The 18,862-nt window shown below is 46.7% G+C and overlaps 1 protein-coding gene across 2 annotated transcripts in view; it reads right to left on the bottom strand.

Annotated features, from left to right (window-relative positions):
- Positions 1 to 3,110: 3,110 nt before the first annotated feature.
- NUP93 (nucleoporin 93) overlaps positions 3,111 to 18,862 on the bottom strand; it is a 104,638-nt gene continuing 88,886 nt past the window's right edge. Inside the window, exons 9-22 of one of the 2 annotated variants that reach the window (XM_008702613.2) lie at positions 16,320 to 16,452; positions 14,470 to 14,627; positions 13,119 to 13,284; positions 12,757 to 12,850; positions 11,820 to 12,011; positions 11,083 to 11,209; positions 10,897 to 10,969; positions 10,560 to 10,604; positions 8,826 to 8,942; positions 7,936 to 8,054; positions 6,942 to 7,059; positions 6,434 to 6,517; positions 5,693 to 5,821; positions 3,111 to 3,377 (exon numbers count right to left, since the gene is read on the bottom strand). In XM_008702613.2, coding sequence (XP_008700835.1) covers positions 3,267 to 3,377; positions 5,693 to 5,821; positions 6,434 to 6,517; positions 6,942 to 7,059; positions 7,936 to 8,054; positions 8,826 to 8,942; positions 10,560 to 10,604; positions 10,897 to 10,969; positions 11,083 to 11,209; positions 11,820 to 12,011; positions 12,757 to 12,850; positions 13,119 to 13,284; positions 14,470 to 14,627; positions 16,320 to 16,452 — 1,666 coding nt within the window. In that variant the 3' untranslated portion in view covers positions 3,111 to 3,266. The remainder of the gene's footprint in view (positions 3,378 to 5,692; positions 5,822 to 6,433; positions 6,518 to 6,941; positions 7,060 to 7,935; positions 8,055 to 8,825; positions 8,943 to 10,559; positions 10,605 to 10,896; positions 10,970 to 11,082; positions 11,210 to 11,819; positions 12,012 to 12,756; positions 12,851 to 13,118; positions 13,285 to 14,469; positions 14,628 to 16,319; positions 16,453 to 18,862) is intronic. The other variant, XM_040633329.1, reaches the window with a different exon arrangement.

Raw genomic sequence — 18,862 nt, 5'->3', positions numbered from 1 at the left:
GACATTTCCAAAAATGCAGGTGCAAGAGCCTTATTTTATGGATATACAGTGAGCACTCTGAATGATACCGTAACATGCACATTTTCTCCCAGTTTGCTGGACACGGGGCCCAGTCTCTGTGATGGACTACTGCTGAACGAGAGTCCAGTCAGTGTGGAGCCTGCCAGCACTTCGGCAGGCCTGGGGCAACCCACCAGCCTGGGGTTTTATGCAGGCATCTGGCATGCTGGAGTCACTTCCTGAGCGGTGTGAGGAAATTTGGCAGTGATGCGAACTACCTAACGAGCTAGACAAAAGTTCTGATGCCTAATGGAGAAACAAGAACTGTGGAGATCCAGTCTATGGTAGTAGGATGTTGGCACATCCGCACCTAATTGCTAGATTCAGTATTAAGGGTTTGGCCAGGAGTTTACTCAGAGCAAGCACGGAGCATAATCCAGAGTGAACAGCCCTCAGTTTGGGGGAGGGGAGGGTAAATAGGCCAATACTGGATACTGTGGGGGTAAAGCCTACAATACTGCACGTAAAGTAACCAAAACCCTATTTAAACGTTGCATCAAAAGAGTAACAATAGCTGTACTGCCATGAAGTCTCTAATGAGACTCGTCAGTTCCAGAGGGGCGGGGGCGGGGCCTACATTCAGGCCCCAGTGTGAACGGACACTTCCTGCTCTTGGATGAGCCCATCCAGCTCAGAAGTGATAAAACCAAAGGACCCCATCTGAGACAGCTCACCAGCTCCTCTCGTTTTCCCTTTGAAGTCAGGCAGCCAGAGCTGTTTCACTTAAAAATAAATAGATAAATAAAAGGAACAGAATCCTTGAAATCCAATCTCAAAGCCTCTGAAAAGGACCCTGATCGAGTCAGTACTTCCCTTTGAGTATCTCGGTGGTTGATTATGAGCCACTCTGAGGCAGGCACTAACCCTGTCAGTGTCCAAATGTCCTTGATTTTGTTAAAAAGACTGGAATCTCATCTCTGGAAGATGAGACTCCCAGTGCCACTTTCTCTGTGTCTCTGCGTAAGTGGTTGTAAGATCATGGACCACAGTCAAGGGAAAAGATTTCCCTGAATGGGTGAGCGGAAAGATGACTTTGACCTAATGACCCGTCACAGGATCACGATTTCTGGGCACAAGCTGTAACCATGGATACACGGGAACCTATTATGTTGTGGCCTTGCAAACTCAGCCTCGGGCTCCTGCGTCTCTACACCAAACAGGCCATGTGCCACCACAGAACCGGCCCATTGGACAAGCCCTGGGATTTGCTCTGGGAGTCTTGCCCTTCTGGTATGAACCCAGTTATCTTATTTCTCCTACTGATGGCTCTCTCTGGGCAAGTCCTCAGTGCCAACCAGGGACAGCTTTCCTTTCAACTCTACAAAGCTCCCCCATCAGGGCAGTTCAAGGTCTGGTTGTTTTTCTAATTTTTTTTTTGTTTCATCCACAGGTCAAAGGGTGGGCGACCCAAACCCCTATGCAGGGCTCACGGGCAGTTCTCCTATTTGGAGCTCTGTAGCAGAACGGCATGATGCAAGGAAAGGCAAATCCACAACGAATTCTCATGGTGGGCATGACGAACAAGTGGTGAGCAAACACGTATTTCAACAACTTGAGCCTCCTCACGTTGGTGGCACTGTTACAGGTCTATCTGTGAGGAAGATCTAGTATTTAAAAGCAGAACACGAAGTCGCACTTCACGCAAAGCCCACTCAGTACTCTTTCTGTAAAGCACTGTCGAAGCGAATTGTGGGACTTGTTTAAAAGATCAATCGGCACATACAAACAGGGTACAACTTGCTAAATCAAGTCCCCTGCAGGGTCCATCTTCTGAGACTTTCTTAGTGAAGCCCCACTGCAGGCGAATGCTCCAGGGGGAACAGGTGGGACAGGAGGAAGGCAGAGGCAGCCCCTGCCGACCCTCAGGCCACGTCCTTGACGGATCACGGATTCCAACTGATGAATAGCAGATGGTCCCATTATTATTTTGGGAAAGATTAACACTTTCCCAAAAGGAAAATTAACAATTATTTTAACATCTATAGGACAGTGAGGGTATCCATGCCCTCTGATAAGAGAGAAACTTCTCTCTAGGAGGAAAAGCACCTTCGGAGACTCTGGGATCTTAACACCCTCCTGGGAGAGCCGGCCTTAGGAACAGTCGGTAAAACCAGCATGGCTGACCGCTGCCCGATTCCCTGCAGCTCGCTGGGCCCATTCAGGAACAAACAATCATCCTTATCTTCTCTCTAGTTCAGTATGGGGCTTCAGGACTGAGGGCAAGAGAAACAAAGCCAATGACGGGGGACAACCTCTGCTCAGGAACCAGGCACCCTCAGTGCTGATGCCCAGTGGTGTCTGGATTCTGCACATCAGCACTTGGAATGTGACCCATGAGCTTGCCTGGTCAGTGGGCCTCCTAACTGGGAAAGCGGGAAGGATGGGTTGTCCAAGTAGAGAAACCAACCCCCAGAGAAGGAAAAAGCAAGCTCTATTAGAAGTCTTCTGAAAGAGGGCAGTGCACAGACCCACGCAGGTGCCTCAGTGGGGCAGCTACAGAGGGAGAAGCACTGAGGTCTGCCCCTCCTCACACTCCAGCTGAGATACCTATAATGTTCCTCTTTAAAAAAACTATGTTTTCTAGGTCTGTTTTCCTCTCCAGCGGGATTTCAATAGAACAGCAAATTAATTAATCCTGGAATCAAAGCAGATGATTTGGAGGCTGGTCTCAGACCACGCGGACCCCAAGGCACACCTGAGAGAAGAGGGGGTTGTGGAGCATTTGCTAGTTCACACACAGATCCTAACTCGCCCAAGGCCGAGGACTGCTTTCACAAATGAAAATGTAAAAAATGAACCATGACCCTGCCATATGGAATACTATATCTGAATAAAAGCAACTCCCAAAGGCTTCATTTCCTTGCTCATTTTGGGTGAATTTTTAATCATTTAAGGTCAACTTTAACCAAATCACAGATGCCTATATAAGCCTATCATTCTCTGGCCCAAGCACTAGAGAAGACATTTCCTCCCATACAAATAAAAATTTAAAAAAAATTTCAAAGTAAAAACAAAACAAAATAATGAAAATAAAAGAATGTGAAAAGAAATACAAATCAAAGAAATTTATTGGTGCTGACAAAAATACATAATACAAAAAACAAAACAAAACACAACAGAAACAAAACCAGAAACTTCCCCTAGCGGGCCCACGTGCCCAAGGTACTGACAGCGTGCAGTCCCAGAAGCCCCTCAAAGCATTGCACTTAATTCATGAGGACCTCCATCTGCACCAGCCTTGCATTGGTGTCCCCGGATGTCCGGTACGGTATCATTCCAGCAAAGGTGATCAGGGCTCGTGCTTGGCTTCGGAGTTGCTGAGAGAAAGGGAAAGAAGAGAAGAAAACTGGTGAACTTCCGAGTCAGGGCACTACTCTGGGAGCAACCACCACGGTCTTCCACTTTCTACCGCTTGGCGTCAGGGCCAGATTTCTGGTGGGTGGATGACAGGTCTACCCTCGATTGTCACGCTGCCCGCATGTTGTAGAGCTAGCAAAGCTCGTCCCCTGGGGCCCCAGTTCCAAAGCCCTTCTACTAAGCAACAGACAGACGGGGTTGCCAGGCCAGCTGCCTCGCTGCCACAGCCCTGTGCTTCAGACGGCCTGCTCTACTCCGCGTCTCTCGCTCTCTCCCGGCTGGTCTCTGCCCACCTGCCTCTGTGGGGAGCTGAGGTTTTTAGGCCCCACACAAGTGTCCAGTCCCATTCCAGCTCTCTTCCTCTCCCACTGCTTCTCTTCTTCCTTTCACTCCTCCCACCATTTCTTCCCTCCTGACAGAAGTGCTGGGCCCTCTTTTTCAAGGCAACAATATTTATGAGATTCTTAGATCTCTTAGATTTCCAGGAGGGAAAAAGATATTAATTCAGGTGACTCCAGTAACAGGAAAAAAAAAAAATAAAGGACAACTTTCACTCTGACTTCCAGGTGATAAATTACTAAATCTGGAATGCAGAACTCAGAACAGCTTCAGGCTGCCTCATGTTGAGACGTGTTGGGGTTTACAGCAGCAAGAAAGGAAAGTGTATCTGGAGTGGAAAGGGAGGGTCTACAAACATCTTTTAGACCAGTAACAAGAATTTTACGGAAAACCCAAGGGTCACTTACTAGGCTTCCTAAAGACCATTCAAGAAGAAAACTGAAAGCCAACGGATTTTTTACCTGATATGTGAAATAAACTGGCAAGTATATGTCCTAATTAATGTCCAAACCAAAAGAAATGTTTATGACGACAGTACAAATTAGATTTTCTTTAGAAGTATATAAAAGTGCACGGGCTTTCACGCCTGACTTGAAGCTACTTTACCTAAACTTTAGGGGTGTTCAGGCAAAGGGGCCCATCCCCTACTGGGCAGCACTGCACTTCAAACCATGAAGCCACTCCTTGCACAGGCAGCTTTTACACAGACGTCTCTCCTTGACCCTACTCATCTCTTTCATAAAAAAGGAGTAGTGGGTGAGAGGAAGACAGAATGGCTTTACTCTGATGTTTAAAAACAAAGTGCCTAAAAAAGAGAGCTTAAGACACACAGAATGTGAGTTCAGCTGGTCTTGAAACAGTTCCCTTCAAATGTGGGACAAGGGCCTGCCAGGCCATAGCTCTACTCTGCAGGCAAGCCTTCCTCTGGCCCAGAACACCAGAAACGTCCACCACTTCGACACTCGCCCACCAAGGCCCAGACACGGTGAGTCCACCGCTGGCATGTCTCCTGACATTTACTTTTTATGTGCTTCAGGCTTGTGCCTGTCCGAGGGTGGATGGCAGATCAGTGGCTGCCTCGGGGACACACACGGATGGGCCTACCACCAGTGGACCACTCCGAGCACCGCTCTCTACGTGCTAAAGGTGCAAAGTTCCACCATCACTCACTAGACAGCCTATGGGGTCACAGCTGAGAGCCCAGACACCCTTGGAGGCAGAAGACAGGATTTCAACATTACATGGGATAGTTAACAGAAAGGTACTCTTAATTGGGTCAAACACCTTTGCCCTTCTGTCAAATCAACCAGACAACACATGCCGTGTGAGTCCCAGACATCTACCCAGACTCGGCTTGACCCACACAATGCTGGAGGCCCCAAAGGCAGCGGAAAGGGACACTTCCAGACATGGCTCCTTCACCTCCCCCTAAGGGACCCACAAAAGCAAACTGCTTCCTGACTCTGGGGCTCAGTTCCTTCAGCTGTAAAATGGGGATTAACAATGACTGCCATAGGGACCTCTCTGGGGTCACTGTGAGGCTCAGATGAGAACAGAAACAAGGGTTTGCATCAAATTCATGTGTTGACCAAAAGTATTTATGGTTCTGATGAAAGCGCTGAGACTCATAAAATAACCTTCCCGTTTTAAAATGGGTAAGACATTCCTATGGAATCACTATAAATTGGTATTGTTTCACTTTTTAAAAGGTGATATTGGCAGACTTCAATTTTTTTTTTTTAAAGCTTGAGAAGAGCGGCAATCCCATTAACGTTCAATTTCTTCTGAGAGACTCCTGACACAGGGTTTACCCAGCTGCTAAGCAGTAAGGAAAAAGAGTATCTGGGGTCAGGAGTAGGGGTCTCATGAGGTGGCACGGACGGCAGAGCAGAATGGTGGTTCTCAGCGATGGTTCTGGCCAATGCTGGGATCTTACAGAGTCACGGTCCTCGATGACTCGCTGGGGCCTGGATGCCGAGGATGGACTTGTCCCCTTGAGCCTCTTAAATTGTGTGAATAAGATGTTCATGGTGGCAAGAAGCACTTCTGAGAGGTTGTGCCTGATCTGCACAGAGAAAAACACATGAAGTAAGAAAAAAGAACCAAGCCCTGGGGCCAACAAGTGTGTGTGTGTGTGTGTGTGTTTATGTGTGTGTTGGGGGAGGAGGGGCACACCACTTCCCACAGCTGTCAGGTAGAGAACTACAGGGTCGCCAAAAAGTAGCCAATGGCACTGAAATGTCAAGCATGAGAGCAAAAGCCAGGCAATGCTGCTCCGGTGATGTGTGTCACTCTTCTCCTCTCCTTTTGTCCCCCCTCCTAAGTGGGGGCAGTGAGCCGAACGCATGCTGACCGTATCTGGCCACCACGTACGCTTGGACTGGCCAGCAGAGTGAGTCGCAAAAGCAGTCTGGACTTCAATGTCAGTAGGTAGGGAGGCACACATTAGTTCAGTCCCCACCACTCGCCACTGTCTTAGACCTGCCAGGCTGTCTCCAGCACAAGTGCACAGCCCCAGCAGAGTCCTCGGGAGTGCCCACAAGGGCAGGCCTGGTGCACCACTTCAGTCCCTAGAGCAGTGAATGGTCCATTCCAGGGAAGGCAAGAAACAACAAAAGGGCCAGGGGCTGGGGTGGAACTGACAGCAGGTGTGAAGGGCAGGTGGGCAAGGACTCACTTCATCACTGAAATTTCTGAAGGCAGCCACTCTCTCTTCTACACTTTCCTGATTCAGGGGCACCAGCTTCAAACGATCAATTATCTGTTTAAAACAAAACCCCACCAGCCCCATATGATACAACCATCACAGTCATTTCATCTCTTTAAACAAAAGGGCTTCGTAACAGAAAATGCTGCTCCCTCATACACAAAAAGGCTTTGATTCTAATTTGCTAACTTAATTCCTAACCTCACTTTGAGGCAATTCTAAAATTCCAAGATGGATTTCAACTCACTTTGAGGAACTGCCGTTTTCAGACTACTGGGGAAAGGAACAGGGGTGAAAAAGAAGAAAGAAGAGCAACACAGAAATCCCCTTTCAATTCCTAGGATCATGCTTGTCTTCTTCACTTAACAGGCAAAGAATGTGGTAACATTTCCTTTGTTTTAAATGAATCCCATGAAGTGTTTTGAATTTCCAAGGGCATACATTAACCTGCACTTCAAACACGCCTCTTGAAACTCACATCAAAGGCTCTGTCTATGTGACCACTGTGATACTCGTCAAAAAAGGTGATCAAATCCAACAGAAGATAGAATGTAGAGTCCACAAATTTATTTGCACTGATTCCCTGCGCCCTATACCTGAAAAACAAAAAAGAAGGAAGGGGGGGACAAGGGTAATTATGAATTTCTGTGCAACCTTGAACTTGAGAACAGCATTTGAAAAATGTCGAAATATCTTGAATCTCTAGATGAGGTGAATTAAGGAGTGGAAAGTAGTGTTTCTTTTCAAATGGCCAAGAAGTCGATGGTGGATTTGCGAAGAATCCATCTGTAAATATTTTGCCTGAAGCACGCTTTCTCTAGCCTCGGCCACCATCTCAGGAATCCAAGTCTCCAGGAAGGGTGAAAGGTTCTGACGGGCCAAAAGCCTAGCAGCCACCACTGGGGACTGTTTGCTAAACGGACTGTTTTTCTGTGCTACCCTAGGAAAGCATCTCCAGCCCAGTTTTCTCTGGGTCACTTTATTAGGATAGGAGTATCTGCAGAAGGCACAAAAAGTAACAACTTGTTGCCTCTGCCTGGGAGTTCCATCAGTTAAAGTCTGATAACTCCGTTTTCTCACCGAGGAAGGAAGGGAGATTCTTAAACACTGGCCACCACCACCTCTAAAAATTCCCCCATCCAGCCATCACCAGCTTTGTTCCAAAATGACCTGGAGATGGCTGCCAACAGTACACAGAGGAGTACAGTGCCTAGAATTAAACCCAGTGTGCATGATTAGAATGATGAGATACGCTTTCATACCCTGCTTTATAGCAAAACTCTGAAATTCTGACAGTATCAAGTATTGGTTATGATGTGGGGAAATAGGAACTCTCAACAGTGCTGGAGGGATGGGAATCTCTGGGAGACTACTTGATGTGACCAGTGAAGCTGAAGATGCATTTGGTAGGCACTGGCGGCCTGGTGCTGGCGGGGGGGCCCGCAGAGCTCAGAGCCAGCTCTCCGCCTTACCGTTCTGCGATGGAGAGCGCCATGTTCTTCAGCCTCTCCTTGTTGGACTGTGGTGCACTGATCTGGGGGACGACAGGGCTGAGTAGCTTGTTCATTAGCTCCAGCACCTTGTCAGCGTTCTGTTCAGTTGTTTTAAAATTAAGGAAGGAATCGATTTAAGAATCAGTAAAAGAGAAAAGAAAAAACAAAGTAACCCAAAAGGGGAGCTTTCTGAGATGATGGATAAAAATGGTTCTGTATCTTGATCTGAATGATGGTTACAGATATATACCTACAGAAAATTCACCAAGCTGCACACTTAGTGTTTGTACATTTTTCTACATCTTAATTAGAACCCAATCAAAACATCTTTAAATTTAAGAAAATGAATTATAAACCTTCTTTTGGCCTACTTTTCTCAGTTTATAAAAAAAAAAGAACATAATCTTTTTTAGGCCACACAATGATCAGCAGTCACCATATGTTCTTATGTCGAAATACTTATTCTAGTTCTCTCAAAACGCCTCAGCTGTCGTTCCCTTCCCTCACACACAGTGCTCACCAGCATGTCTGTGGCTACCAGAAGGGTAAGCAGGAAGGCATTTTCACCCAAAGTTTCACCATTGAAATGTGATGGACGTTTATTCTGCTGCCAAGTGAGACTAGAGCTCAATGCCTGCAGGATATCCTTGCAATATGTTACTCTTGTTTGGCCAGAAATACCTTATGGCAGAAATAATTCTGTAAAATGGGAATTTCACTCTGACCGGGTCATTAGCTGTCTAAGCACTAGGAGACAATGCCTCAGCAGGAGAGTGGTACAGCAGCGTCGTCGTCAAGACGTTTGTGCATTTAATGCCAAAAGGCCAACAGATCTATTAAGTAAGGAGAAGGAAAAGGGCACATTTTACCTTGGCAAGGTCGTAGAGCTTTGCTGCTTCTTCAAACAGCCCTTTATTTTCTGCCACGGAAGCAACTTTGTTGATAATAGGCTTTGTGTCACTAGTAAACTTATCTATGACTCCAGGCTGACAAGACAAATTATAGAGGGGGAGGAAGAAAGAGGGGTGCACAGAGCTGTTATTTTAAACACAGAGAAGCAGTTAGGATCTGAAAGCTACTTTCACTGAAAATGCTCGCCCTGGGCAATGCGTACATGTCATCAGCTAGACTTTGGCTTTCTTGAAGATGTAAGGTCCTATTAAACATATGAAAGGGACGAAGGAAATGACACATGAAGAAGGAGACTCACAGGAGGCACAAAGGAGCCAGCAATAAGGCATCTGTGCTTGCTAATTGTCCAAAATGACCCAGAGGGTAGGTGAAACAACCAATGATCTTACATTTGCTGATGAGTAGGCACTAGGTGGAAAAATCAGGAGGCTCAGAGAAAATATCTGAAAGATTTTGGATTTGATTTCTAAGACAGATGGCAAAAGAAACTCAGTGCTGAAAAAATATATGGCAAGGGGTGTCAGGATATTTTTTTAAAAAAATCACCATCCACAGTTAGCAGCAGCCAATGGTCAGGGGCATGTAAGAGGCCTTAGGAAGCACAGGAGAGCTAGGGTGGCCTGCTCATGCCACCCCGGAGGCAGCAAAGGAGAAGAGTGAAGAGCATGGGCTCCAGGGTCAAATTCCAGTTCCCCTTCTTACCAGCTGTGTGATCCTAAGGAAAAGAAACTCTCTTGCCTCCATTCCCTCATTTGAAAAGCACCTTGTTGGATTATCATTGTGGTGATTAAATCAGAAAACACCAGTACAGCATTCAGTACAGTGCCTGGCAAATGTCACTGCTCAAGAAGCATGGCCATTGTCACTGGCACGGCACTGGCCTTTCTACTGAGCTGGAGAGTGTGAGCCCAGTGAGCCCATCTTGAGATCACTGGGTCCCAGCCACCCGTTTTTACCAGTGAGGAAAGGGAGTCCCTAAGAGAGGCAGGTGACTTCCCCAAGGCCACAGGGAGAATGCTCGAGGGGGGTCAGGACTGGTTTCTGACACCCAGGCCTCTGCCCCTCTGTTAGGCCTCCCCATGTGCGTGACGAGGCTCAGGGAATCACTACGGCTCACAGCTGCATTTCTGGGGGCCATGTGAACTTCTGAGCCCTCACAAACTACCTTCTGAGAGAGGTCAAGCCCATTGCTAACTTTTCTATCTCGGGAGAGTAGGTGCACTAAACAATTTCTTTCCTTGCATATTTTCTGAACCAAGAATGGCAAAAATGTAGGCTTCTCAGCTCAAAAAATGGCAGGCACAAAGAGATGAATCCTGTGGACATACTAACAAAGCTATCTAACCAGGGCACCTGGCTGGCTCAGTCAGAAGAATGTGTGATTCTTAATCTCTGGGTCACTCTTGATCTCGGGGTCGTGAGTTCGAGCCCTATGCTGGGTATAGAGTTTATTAAAGACAAAAAACTATCTCATCATAATATTACATATTTTAAAGAGAAATATAAATGTGTGTTAAAATCAAGGGCCTTATTTGTGGCCTGTGATTTTCATTCTTTGTTTTTTGAACTAAGTAATTTCATTCAGATCTACATCTTTGTCACCCTGAATCCTGAAGTCTAACTACATTCCTTTGACAATTATACAACCCCAACTGCAAACTCACACATCACTAGGGGTGCATTTAACCCACCTTTCTGCTTCCATCATTCTCCAGTTTCCCAAGAATCATATCGAACTGTGGAGACAAAAAAAGGTTACTCAATTTACTGGACAAGGATATACACGTAAGTCACAATTCTGTGGAGATGAAAGAGGGAAGAAAATAGTAGAGGCAGGAGTTTTACATAAATCAGGACACAGTGAGACTGAATCAGTATTTTCACTCTCAGAAACCAAGGAACCCAAGAGAACGGAAACCCGCCCAGACCATATCCACCACAGCCATGTTGGGGTGACCACACAGTACCATGTGAGCATAGGCGCGTGCACTGCAAATCGTGGGTGGGAGAGAAGAGGGACCGACATACCTCTCGGCTTTCTATCACAAGCTCACTCACGCAGCGCAAAAACATGTTTTCTCCTTGACTGTCTTTCTCGTCCCTGGAAGGGGACAAAAGCAACATGGTTTCTGGCATGGCCTTGAGTCCCCCAGTAGTCCTCAGGATGGCAGAAACCACAACCAGCTCAAGTAAACGGTCAGAGGCGAGTTTTACCTGAGGAAGTAGAAGTACTGGAGCGCCTCCCTCGGGTCTGTGGACTCAAACTGGCGGGTGTAGAGCATGAGCAGCCGCACAAAGTTCAGCCGCCGGATGCAGGGAGGGTCGCCGGGCTCGTGGCTGACTGCACCGTGGAGGACAGAAATGGTCACACCCACACTGCCCCTCTGACCCAGGCGACCGGGGACTATGGGAGCTGAATCCAAAGACCCAGCAGCATCTAGTCCTGCAGCCTGGCCAACATTTGCCAATAGGCTTCAGTACCCTGTCCTCCCTTTCTTTCAACGTAGAGTGGAGGAAACAGCATTTTATAGTAAATTCCTAGGACGCTGGTCCCTGAATGAAAAGCTGGAGACAACGGACCATGATGGCACGTGTGCTGGGGCGATTCTGCTGCACTGCGCTAAGGAACCTGCAGACATTCGTCCACATGTACGTCCTGCCTCTCTTCTGACTCTCCCACCCCAGGCTGGCATGCACGGAAGGGGGCTGCTGGGGTTTCCGTTAGGGCCGTGATGGGAACGCGACTCCCGACTCTAGGGCCTGCATCTTCCGCTCCATTCTCCAGGCCGTCTGACTGACTGGCCACAGGGCTGGCACTCTGTACAGTGCTGTCTACAACGCTCTGAAAGGACTTGGACCGTTGGCCCAAATCCCTGCTGGCTGCAGTTACGTGTCCGCTGCTGCCCGATGGGGGGTGTGCTATGGTGACGCCCCTGCCGGCAAATACTCACGGAGCTGAGCACTCTGCCCCGAGGATTTTAAAAGCAGCTTCAGCTCGAAGAGCACCAGCGCCACGTGCACAGCATGGCAGCGCAGCCGCTCCATGCGGAAGAGGAAAGCAATGGCAGCTTCGAACTGTGCCGTCAGGAAGAGGACTTGGAAGTAGAGGAAGGGCTGCTGGTTCACCGTGAAGTGGGACTCGCCTGGGGATAGGAGACAAAGCTGACCCAGGAGTCAGACATCGGCAGCCCCGACCCCGGGCAGAAGGCCTTGCTGGCAGGGTGAAGAGGCCCTGGCAGACACAGTGGGCTGCCATGGGAACCACAACCTGGCTCCGCAACCTTCTGCAGCCCTCACAACACAACCAGCAAGTAGGGTCGTGCTGTAAAACCCAGACCACCTGCACTAGGTGGGAGAGGAACAGAGTTCAGGATCTTCAAATGATACATGAAAGAGGCTGTTTATCTCCTTTATCCTGACAAGAGTCACTTAACAAGGACAGGAAGAAGATTTCAAAGAGGCTTCAGTTCACTCAGATTCATAGGTGTGTGAATTCAACAAATGCTGACCACTGGTTGGAATCTTCTTTTCCTCCCAGAATTCTTAAACAGTGAGGAGAAGGAGCTATTTCCCCCTCATCTGTGCTCAGATACAGTCATTATGAGATCCACAAGGAAGTAAGAGCCCAGTCCTTGCTGTGTCTCTCCCTGAGCAAATGTCTACCAGAGCAGTTCAAAAAACTGGGGAAAAGAGCTTCCTGTATAGGACCATATTAGTCACTATACTGCTAAAGCTCACATGGCCTCTACTTGAATTTAGAATCACTGTTTTGTTGTGTTAGGCTTTGAAGATCCAGAATTCAGAGATGAAGGATTTTCCCAAAGGAAAGCTAAGCTGTGACCTCAGGGGGACAAGACAGAGAAGGTGGTTCTGTTCAGGATATCTTACCATAGTCTTCCAACAACTGTTTCTGGAACTGTGAAAGAGTAAGCCTGTCTTGTGGGGAGCTGGTGCCGTCATCATCGAAACACACTTGGTTCAACTAAACCCCCAAGAGAAACACACGCATTGGTACAAACTACTTCCTGAGCCAGGCGTGCAGAGCTGTGGCTGCTCGGCGGCTCGAGGCTGTGCTAATGGCTGTGGTGACTGGTGGGGAATGACACAACAGAAAATGGGGTCAGGGGACAGGAAATCTACTAGCCCTAGCACCCTGCTGGCATCACACGTTAAGCAGGTGCGAGCTGTATGCAGAACACGAGCAGAGGGAAGGGCTAATGCCCTGCTCGGGCAAGGGAAGCAGCGCCTGCCTTCAGCCACAGGTAGTCCTCGGTCTTGTCAGCTACTTCGCTCTGGTTGTCGGTGATGTCACATCTGCCAATGATACAGTACACGGCCCGCTTGTAGGGGTCCGTGTTGTTCCTGAGGGCCCTGCGGTAATGCAGTCGGAGCTTGTTCTCTGTGGCTGGGGACAACCTAAAGACACAAGGGAACAGAGAGACACACGCGCATGCTAAAGACCCTCAAGGGCACTGGAAAGCACCCCAGGTCCCAACCACATAACAGAGTTATGAAGGCTTCCTTCACAGACACTGTCCTCAACCATATCCCCTGGGTACCACCATTTTAACCTGATGGACAGCTACCAGCACCTGCATCTCTCCACCTGCCGGCTTCCTCTAGTCAAGACCTTCCGGGGCAGGTCAGAAATGCTGGGGAATTAATACTCCAGCCCACCCCCCAGCAGTCCTCAAACTGTGATGACAAGAGTGAGCCCTTCCCTTACCTGTCTTAGCTCCCCTCTGGCCTCCTCACTCCCTTGGACATGTAAGGTCATCTCCCAAATAAACTACCTGCACTCAAATCCTTGCCTCAGGGTCTCCTTCTAGGGGAATCCTAAGCCACGAACCCTACTCTAAACTCTCTATGAAGAGCAAGACGGGCTTATGGTTTAAGAGGATCTCTGGACATGGCATTATTCACACTACCTAAAAACTGCCTTGAAAAGTATCTCTAGCACTCCACAGGAGAAAATGGAGTGACCACCATTTTTTCTTTCAGATACATGTATGTATATTTAAACTGGGTTTGAATGAATAAGAACTAAAGTCCAATTACATTAACAAAATCCAGAGAAAAATTAATCCTTAGCAGTTTCTTAATGGAAGAGAACTAAAAACAAACAAAAACCCTCACTTAGTTTCAATGATTACATTACATTTCAAAATTACTAACTTTCCATTCTAGTCTTTGAGCTACAAAGTGTGTGACAACGTATTTATATTCATAGTGGGCCAACTGGAAAAGCACCAAATGTTAAATGAAATGGAATACAACAGAGTTTCATTTTACAAAGCATCCTTGATATGCCTGGGATTTACAGAATAAGTCAAATCATGCTCCCAACCAGTCCCTCCCACTGGTACAGAAAAATCCCCAAACACAAACACATGTAAGTCTAGACATCAGTGTCAGAGTGGGGCTGTTTTAACGTTCTCAACTGCTATTTCCAAGACAGTTCTACTCGCTTTCTAAACTTCATTTTTTTTCCAAGCAGGAACTTATTTTGAGCCATGCACAGGGTAAAAGGGCAATGCCAGTGGAGGCCACCCTGCTGAGTCCACGTGGCTTCTTCTGGATGCACCGTCTCAGGCACCATACCTTCTGTCCTTGCTGTTCATGTACTCCTGGAACCAGGTTTTAAACTCTCCCAGCTGGTGCTGGGCTCGGTTAACCACCTGTGAAGCGGCAAACAGGTCCCCACAGCGCATGCAGTAATAAATTAACGCCCACACGGGATGGCCTTCCACCTCTCCATCCTAGAAGAGGAAAGACGCTCAAATAAACGGGCAAACAGAGCTAACTGGTGGCTTTCTGACGCACTCACCTCTCCTCACAGGAAGTCACCTCAGCTTCCCAACAACCCTGTTAGGTGGGGGCCATTAACAGCCTCCTCCTCCTTGTTTTATAAACAAGGAAACTGAGGCAAAGGGATGTGAAGGAACTTGTCCAAGATGAGCTGGTAAATGCAGTCTGGCTCTAGAGCTTTTCCTCGAGAGCACTACATGCCCCAGGTGGATCTGACAGCCAGCCTGTGAGTTCACCATAGAATCCCAGTAGCCAGTATCTGGGTGACATGTTCTGTGACAATTCACACTCATTCTTGCAACCCCCACAAAAGCAAGGGCTAAGGACGTTTACTGAGCAATAAGAGACCGTCATTATTGCACTTGAGTTTATAAAATGTTAAGTACTAATGACCAGTCAAATGGATACTGGCACTCTCATTCATTCGTCAGTTGTCCATCCACGGACCATCTTGGTTTTGGACACGGTGTTAGGCACCGCGGAGCTGAGAAGGTAAGCCCATTCCCAGCCTCCCTGTACTCAAGCTTATCTATCCTCAAACTGGTTTTGTCATCGTCTGCATGGCAGCCTGTGATTACTTTTCTCTCCACTTTTTTTTTTTTTTTTTAAAGATTTTATTTTATTTGACAGAGACAGAGACAGCCAGCGAGAAAGGGAACACAAGCAGGGGTAGGGGGAGAGGAAGAAACAGGCTCACAGCAGAGGAGCCTGATGTGGGGCTCGATCCCACAACGCCAGGATCACGCCCTGAGCCGAAGGCAGACGCTTTAACCGCTGTGCCACCCAGGCGCCCCTACTTTTCTCTCCACTTCTTCCCAGCTCCTCCAGAGAGGTGGGTCTCAAACTTCCTTTTTTGGTCCCTCAACCCTTCCCCCAACAGGACTGGTTCTAAAACCAGATGTGATTATGTCACTTCTCCACTTAAATCCCTTTGAGCTCTTTAAATCCAGAGTGCTTAGCCTGGTACTCCAGAACTTCACCTGCTGGCCCCGTGTTTGCCAAGCCCTGCCACACAGCCGATACGCTAGATACTCTTTCCTGCCTCCATGCATATGTTCATGCTGTTCCCCTCCACCTGAAATATCCTTTTTCAAGACCTCTGGCAGGTGAGCCCCTATTCTTTGAGGGCAGTGTGAACCTCACCTCCTTTATGAAGACAGCCTTCTCTGTATCCCACCACCCTAGGCACAAAGCTCCAGTTTAGTGCTTTGCACATGGTATAAAAAACTCTAAATAAGATATTTCCCCCAACTAGACTATGAGCTGAAAACAGTCACATTCTAGGAACTATATCTAACTCCAATCTTTCAGATGTTTGAGCCAACAATCTCAAGAGTCATCCTTGACTCTGCCTGTCACATCCCACATCCAAGTCTTCAACAAGTCCTACGGGGCCTACTTTCAAAATACGTTAAGAACCCAATGACATCCTCCCCCCCGTGTCTTCCCCCTATCTGAGCTGAGCAGCTACCACAAACTCAATACCGGCCTCTCAAGGTCCCCCAGCCTCCCTCCTAGCCCCACACTCTCGTCTCTTTTCCATACAGCAGTCTGCAGACATACCTTCATTTTAACTGCAAATGCCTATCTGAGAGAGACTGTGGCAGGTGTGTAACTCATCACACAGAGAAAGATGCCAGTACCTGAAGTCCAGGCAAGGGAGCCGGAAGTTTGATGTTCAAGAAACTTCGAACCAACTGGTAAGTCCCAGGCACCCCGCCTAGCTGGGCCTGATGCAAGTTTCCAAAGACAGTCACAAGGGTGTAATTCTTATAACTGGAAAAATTGAAAAGGAAAAAAACGAGAGAGGTTGAAAACACATATACACATCTATATCCACATCCATGCTATTCCATTAGACTGTGAACTCCACAGGGCAGGGTCTGGACTTCCAACCTCACACAGAAGAGAAAACTGTGTATGCTTAATGAAACAAACTACATTCAGTGCAGAGCAGACCACTGTAAAGATTTCTCATTGCTGTGGATACTGAGAAGAATCCCTAGGGGAACATAATTGCGAGCTTCCACTGCATTAAGGCCTAAGGTGCAGATTGCTTCAGCTCACAGTTGAATGGTTTGGTAGATTCTTTTTAAACTTTTTATTTTGAAAAATTTGAAACCTACAAAAAATTAAAAGAATAGCCCAATGAATGTTCATATACCCTTTACCTAGATTCATCAGTTGTGAGCTTTTGTGTATATGTTTTTTCTCTAAGTAGATATGTGTGTGTGTGTATACATATATATATATATATACATATATATATATACACACACACACACACACACACACACTACACACACATACACCCACTTTTTTTCCTGAACCATTTGAAATCTGTAAAAGAACAAACAAAAAACCCTTCTGCAAAAATATAGAACTCAGGGGATACCTCAGCTGTAAACACCGCACCATGGATCTCCAAAGAACTAGGACATTCTCCTACCCAACCTCGGCACCATTATGACACCAAGAAACTGAACAGTAATACAGCATTATTATCTAAAATATAACCCACATTCAAATTTCCCAATAACATCCTTTAGAGTGTGTGTGTCTCCCCCCACGTCCAGGATCCAAGCAAGGAAATGCATGGCACTGAATTGTCCTGCCACGTCCGGTTCCTTTAATCTAGGGCAACTCTACCACCATTTTTCACAACAATGACCTTTTAAAAAGAATCCAGGCCAGCTGTCTGGTAGCATGTCCCACAAGCTGGAGAGATTCCTCATGATCTGATTCAGATTCAACTTTTTTGCCAAGAATCCCACACAGCGGATGCTGGTACTGCCCACGGAGCCCTACCACGGGGCAGGTAATATTCGGTTTGATCACTTGGTTGAAAGTGTCGTTCACCAGATTTCACCACTGTAAAAGTACTTTTCCCTTTGAAACTGGTAAGTGCCCTGTGGGGTACTACTTGGAAGCCATGTGGATATTCTGTTCACCAACAATCTTCTACCCGATACTTTGTTTCCATTGTTGCCCTTGCTGAACCAATTATCAATCACACGGATGGCTGCCACTGATTTTCTATCATTCCCTCTTCACTTATTTGCTAGCATGCCTCTTTAAACCCTGCAAATCCTTAAAATCTGTAGTGTTTTAAACTGCTTCCATACTAAGATGAAATGGTTCTAATTACAGATATCCAAATATGGGGTTAATATAATAAAGAACTTTCTAAAAATGTTTCTTGTCCAAAGCAAAACAGACTGACTCCAAAAAGTCAGGTGCTCCACATGCACAAAGATATTCAACACCAGATTAAGTAAAATAACAGAATGAGAGAGAGAGTGTGAGAGAGACAGAGAGAAACATCTAAATGTCAATTATAAAAAATAGACTCAATGGAATTTGATAGTTACAAAAAATGATACTGACAAAGAATTAAAAAAGCAAACTACGGGGCGCCTGGGTAGCGCAGTCGTTAAGCGTCTGCCTTCGGCTCAGGGCGTGATCCCGGCGTTCCGGGATCGAGTCCCACATCGGGCTCCTCTGCTATGAGCCTGCTTCTTCCTCTCCCACTCCCCCTGCTTGTGTTCCCTCTCTCTCTGGCTGTCTCTGTCAAATAAATAAATAAAATCTTTAAAAAAAAAAAAAAAAAGCAAACTACATAAAACCATGTATTGTACATATTTGGATCATAACTGTGAAAAACAAAATCAAACAAAATATTCATGTATCAAAAAGAGGGAAAAAGGAAAAGTGAAAATGTACAGGAGCCTCTGGATGTAGTATAGGGGACCTTCTCCCCTTTTTGTCAGGTCTTTTGGCATTTCCCCAAATTTCTATAATAAGCATGTAGCATTTTTATAATGAAAAATAAACAAAATTCAACTTAACAAATGTAGTGAGATCCCCCATCACTTAAAGTATTTAAAAGCAGAGGCTGGAAAAGAGATTAGAGAACAGAGTCCTGCAGCAGCCAGGACAAACAGATGCCCACTACAGTCTCTTCCAACTTTTTGAAATAAGACAACCCACGTGCTGATAAAGGCCTAAGTTGAAGAAGCAGCCTGAATTCCTTCAGGGCTTAAGAAAAATATATCCTGTTTCGAATTTGGAATGTAGCAGGGAACAGATTGACCAACCCTGTATTTTCTCAATATTTTCAGCCTTATATGCAAAAATCATTTGGGACTGGGTCTACTTTGCCATGCTGTCACATTTGCATTGGCAA

Source organism: Ursus maritimus, unplaced genomic scaffold (genome assembly GCF_017311325.1).
Source record: "Ursus maritimus isolate PB19 unplaced genomic scaffold, ASM1731132v1 scaffold_19, whole genome shotgun sequence".
Classification (NCBI taxonomy): domain Eukaryota; kingdom Metazoa; phylum Chordata; class Mammalia; order Carnivora; family Ursidae; genus Ursus; species Ursus maritimus.
The sequence above is the reverse complement of the archived record's forward strand: the minus strand, read 5'-3'. Positions and strand labels throughout refer to the sequence as shown.